This window comes from Piliocolobus tephrosceles, chromosome 8 (genome assembly GCF_002776525.5).
Source record: "Piliocolobus tephrosceles isolate RC106 chromosome 8, ASM277652v3, whole genome shotgun sequence".
NCBI classification, from domain to species: Eukaryota; Metazoa; Chordata; class Mammalia; order Primates; family Cercopithecidae; genus Piliocolobus; species Piliocolobus tephrosceles.
The window spans coordinates 53,765,163-53,769,633 of NC_045441.1; the positions used below are offsets into that span (position 1 = coordinate 53,765,163).

The 4,471-nt window shown below is 54.1% G+C and overlaps 1 protein-coding gene across 1 annotated transcript in view; it reads left to right on the top strand.

The window, feature by feature from the left end:
- The first annotated feature begins 4,349 nt into the window (after positions 1-4,349).
- HOXA13 (homeobox A13) overlaps positions 4,350-4,471 on the top strand; it is a 10,490-nt gene continuing 10,368 nt past the window's right edge. Inside the window, exon 1 of the mRNA XM_023225946.1 lies at positions 4,350-4,469. Within this exon, the coding sequence (XP_023081714.1) occupies positions 4,350-4,469 (120 nt within the window). The remainder of the gene's footprint in view (positions 4,470-4,471) is intronic.

Consider the following 4,471-nt stretch of genomic DNA (forward strand, 5'->3'; position numbering starts at 1 on the left):
AAAAGAGGGTACAGCTTCCACCTGATGGGGACACTCAAAATTCCCTCCGTAAGCAGAGCAGTCCCCCACTTGCTCCTTTCCCAAATGATCTGCTCAAGTTTGGCTTCAGAGGTGCTACACTGTTTGACGATTTTGTCTTTTCTGTTTCTCTCTCCTCAGCCCCTCAACCAGTTTTTCCTCTGGATCTTTCTTCCTTTGCCATTATCTCTGTGCCCCAGCCCACCTAGGGTGGGAGAGAGTGGGTTAAGATGTTCTGCAAAAGTGGCTTGTAAAGCTGCTTGGATACATTAAAAGCACATGAATATCCTGAAATACAAAGTGTCTTTAGAACCAACCAAGGAATGTTTATCCTAATGCTGGATGAATACAAAGAAATGGTGCCAGGGAGCAGTGCTGACAGCCTTGGAGTTAAAGTGAGAGCAGGTAAATTTCATTTGCTAATGAAAATCAAACTTGATTAAAACCTGGTTTCCCTTTGTCCTTTTCTCCTCCAACGCTGGGAGCCCAGAGCCCCGTGGACCAGGCTGGCATCCAGTCCCCCAACCAGAAAAACCTAGCCACAGTCTTTTTCTTCAGTGAGAAGCTTTTGGGCAACCAAACCCTGCAGAGCACCCTGGCCTACCCCAGGAGGTAAGAAGCCTTGTCAGCCAAGGCATTTTGGAACACTGAGAAATGCTCTGGTAATTCCTTAAACAAAGGCCGTGCTGCAGAAACTACCCTCCAGTTCTTCCTGCGCTGCCTTCTCAGGGCTCCTCCGGGGAAATCGGTGCACCACGCAGTACCTGGGAAGTGATTGCAGCCTCTCCCACCTCTCCCACCTCTACTCATGCAGCACTCTGCTTGGCTGTCATGCCTAAGGTGCCACCGCTGCCGGCCGATCCTAGTGGGTGCCCTGGCTTCCCCAGTCTAACCCATGAGGAGTCTGAGAATATGAAATTGTCAGGTTGATGGTGCCTCTATGCAATCCTATAGGAATTCCTGAGCCTGGAGAACAAAATATCAGAGGGACAGACAGCTCAGAAGGTCAGGACCCATTACTTTGGCAGGCAAGCAAATATTGACCTTGCCGTTGGGAAAAGAGGAAGAATGCTAGGAGGGTCTGTGCTTGCTTCCCAGAGCACACTTGCCTTAATTTTCCTCCAACCTTTCTTTTGTCACAGCAAGTAAATTTGTTGGCTGCCTGGCAGGGAAAGAAATTATATTGGGAACCATTAAGAAATGTCTTATCTCCCTCAGCAGAAGACAGGGAAGGAAGATTATTCTTGCTTAAAAGCGAGTAGAAATTCTGAAACTCAGACCCAAAATTATTCAGAGCTTGTTCTCCTTCTACAAACCACCTCCACTGATTGGTGGCTACAACTCAATACTGACAGGACGTGCAAACATTTGAAAACAGTGGGGGCATGCCAGGACGCCATGGACATGTCTGGTAGAAAAATAAAATATATGTTGAGATCCAAGACAAGAAGAGAACAAGCAGGGTGCGTTCTTCTAAGTAAGCATGTTTTGAGAGGGTTTTTTTTTGTTTTGTTTTTGTGGTTGTTGTTATTGTTTTAACATGGGGGAACTAAGAAAAGCCCAGATAAATTTGATCACTAAAGGTGCACCATAAATCTCAATAATTCAGGCCCCAAGCTCTTTCTTGGCGAGAGCGCCACATTTAAGGAGCAAAGCTTAATTTGAGACGCAATCCAAAGCCTTCCCCCAGCACCATCCGGCCCAGACAAACCTGCTTGTGGCTCCTCGGCCGACAAGATGAAATCTTGTCTCACCAATTTTGGTGAGGCGGGACCCAGTCGTCTGTGGAGCTGAGGCACTTTCTCTGTGCGCAGGGTTCGGGGCTCCGGTGAAGTGGAAGGGGGAGGGAAGAATGTGGAGCCGGCCTTGGCGGCGGTGTGCACCGGCAGCTGCGCTATGGCCAGAGGTGAGCTGGCACAGGCGCAGGCTAGTGGGGGCTCCCTAAGCTGTGTTTTCGTTTTTCCGCGTCTGGCTGGAAAACCGAAGACGCTCAAAGCCCTAGCTGAGTGGGGCGGAGGCAGAGAAGAGTCGGTAAACACCGCCCCAAAAACCCCACGAAGGCACCAAAAAATTCTGGGCAGCCGAACTGAGTCAGAGCCGAGAACTTTAAAAAGAGAGAGAAAATTAAGCGTGAGGGCATGCGGGCAATGGGCCTTTTGCTGCTGCCTGGGTCTCCACGCTTGCATGGCAGTTCTCATGCTGGCTAGACTGCAACTTTCAACTTGACCTTGGCCTCCAGCCGTGTCTGACCCGTATGTAAAACCGCCTTCAAGTCCCCAGGAACAGGGGCCTCGAACCCTACTCTGTCTCTTTGTCACTGTGAGTTTTACAATGCCACTTGGAGGGAGGAAGAGGGGGTGGTGAAAGGGCCAGAAAGTAACAGAAAAGGCAAGTCCCTACAGAAGCTAGTTCCTGAGTCTGCAAATGACCAGTCAGGGAGAAGGTAAACTGGGGGCAAATCAATATTTACCCAGAACTGCTAAAAAGTCAAGAAGGAAAGGGCACACTTGGAAGGGGGGTGTGGCTGGTGTGGTGGTCACAGAAGGTTTTATTGGGCGACACTTACATTGGTCAGGACAAACCCAGGATCAGGACAGATAAAAGCCCAAGCCCAGCCACATTGGTCTGGACCCTGCAGGAAGCCCAGGGGCCTTAGAGAGCAGATGGTGGGGTGTGTGTGTGTGGGGGGGGGGGGGGGGGGGGGTGGTGGTGGTGGTGGTATGCGTGCTGCTCTGAGTTTAGGGCTGAGTGTGCAAGCTAGGAGCAGAGGACAGGTCCAAGCCTGGCTTCTCACTAGTCAGCCTAGGGTGAAAAAGAATCCAGCACTCTCCCCAGCACTATTCCGGTAATGTGCCCACTTTCACTTTGAATGCTTGTTCCTCTTCTAGGCATCTCACCAGCTCACAGTAGTGAATCAGGAAGTGGAAGTATGTGACCCTAAAGCAGCAGGACCCCCAGAGCCCCTCGTCAAAACATGGCAGCTGCAAGAGGGGTCGCTGCTTGGTTCTTCAGCACCAACACCCTGCCATGCTACCAATAAAAGGTTGCATTTCCCAGGCACAGAGGAAAGGCTTCTTGGGCTGGTTCTTGGGCAAAGAAGGACTAGGCACCCTCTGCAGGCTGGAGATCCTACTTGAGGGGAAGGCAGGAAGTGGCCCCAAAGAGCCCCTTTTTCTTGTCCCAAAATAGAGTGAAACAGTGGGTTCCCAGGTTCCTGGAGAGTCAGGTCCGGTCCACAAAGAAGCTGGAGGCGTTAGGGCCCAGAAGGGGGGCTTGAGTCCCAGCCAGAAGCACAGCTGGGGCTTGTTCCTCTTAAGCCCCTTCCAGAACAAGCCAGCCACACTGGCAAGGTGGGAGCATGGATGAATGGTGCACACGGATCGCTCACTCTATCTCAAAGTCTCTGAAGGAGGAAGCTTTGTTACAGGGTCAGAGCAAGGAACAGGCTGTATACCTAAGTGTGTGAATGCGAGTGAGTGTGTCAGTGTACACGGTGTTTGTGTGTGTGATGAGTCGTTCTGAGTCTATGGGTCTAAATGCAAACATATGAAATTGCTCACTAACAGTGTGGACAGGGAAGGGATAGGGGCTTCTAAATGCAGTCCAAGCCTCCAGTGGAATGTCCTAGGATATCCGCAGGAACCGACAAGCAGCAAACACCCTGCCACTGTTTCCCTGGAAAGAGCAAAATCGCAACTCCATGGAAGCCGAAGGCGCCGATGTCCGTCCTAGGGTCTCACTGCAGAAATACGCGCTGGTTCCTGGAAAGAAAACAGCCCCAGAGGCCCCAAGAAACACCCATTCTGAGCTAGGCTGGTCCCGTCCTCCCCACTCTCCCATCCCTGACCACCGGCAGAATTACCTGACCTGTCCCCACCGCTCCAGATCGCAACCCAATCGCGAGCCCACCTCCCCTCCCCGCCTGGTTGCGCGGGTCTGGGCCCCACTGGGATAAAGGGAGGGAAGGGGGGCGGAGATGGGGCCGCCCTTCCTTCCCTGCCCCACCCGCACGTTCCCCCGCCTCTCCCCCCGGTGAATGGTGCGCGGCCGCGCGGCTGGCGCTGGCGCTGGCGCTGGCGCTGGCGCTGGGGATGGCGCGGGCCGCGGCGGGGACGGCGGGTGCACCGTGCAGAGCTGGAGTCGGAGCCGCCCGCTTTGCATACGCCGTGGGCGGAGCGGGGGGGCCGGGCCAATGGGCGGCCGCCTGGCGCGACCCCGCGGGGCGCGATCCGCCCCCCTCGCTCGGGCCCCGGCCCCGCGCCGCGCGCTCTTCACTTCTTGGGGGCTTTTTAAAACAGCGCCACTGGGGTCTTCTCCATGCGGCTCAGGCTATGACAGCCTCCGTGCTCCTCCACCCCCGCTGGATCGAGCCCACCGTCATGTTTCTCTACGACAACGGCGGCGGCCTGGTGGCCGACGAGCTCAACAAGAACATGGAAGGGGCGGCGGCGGC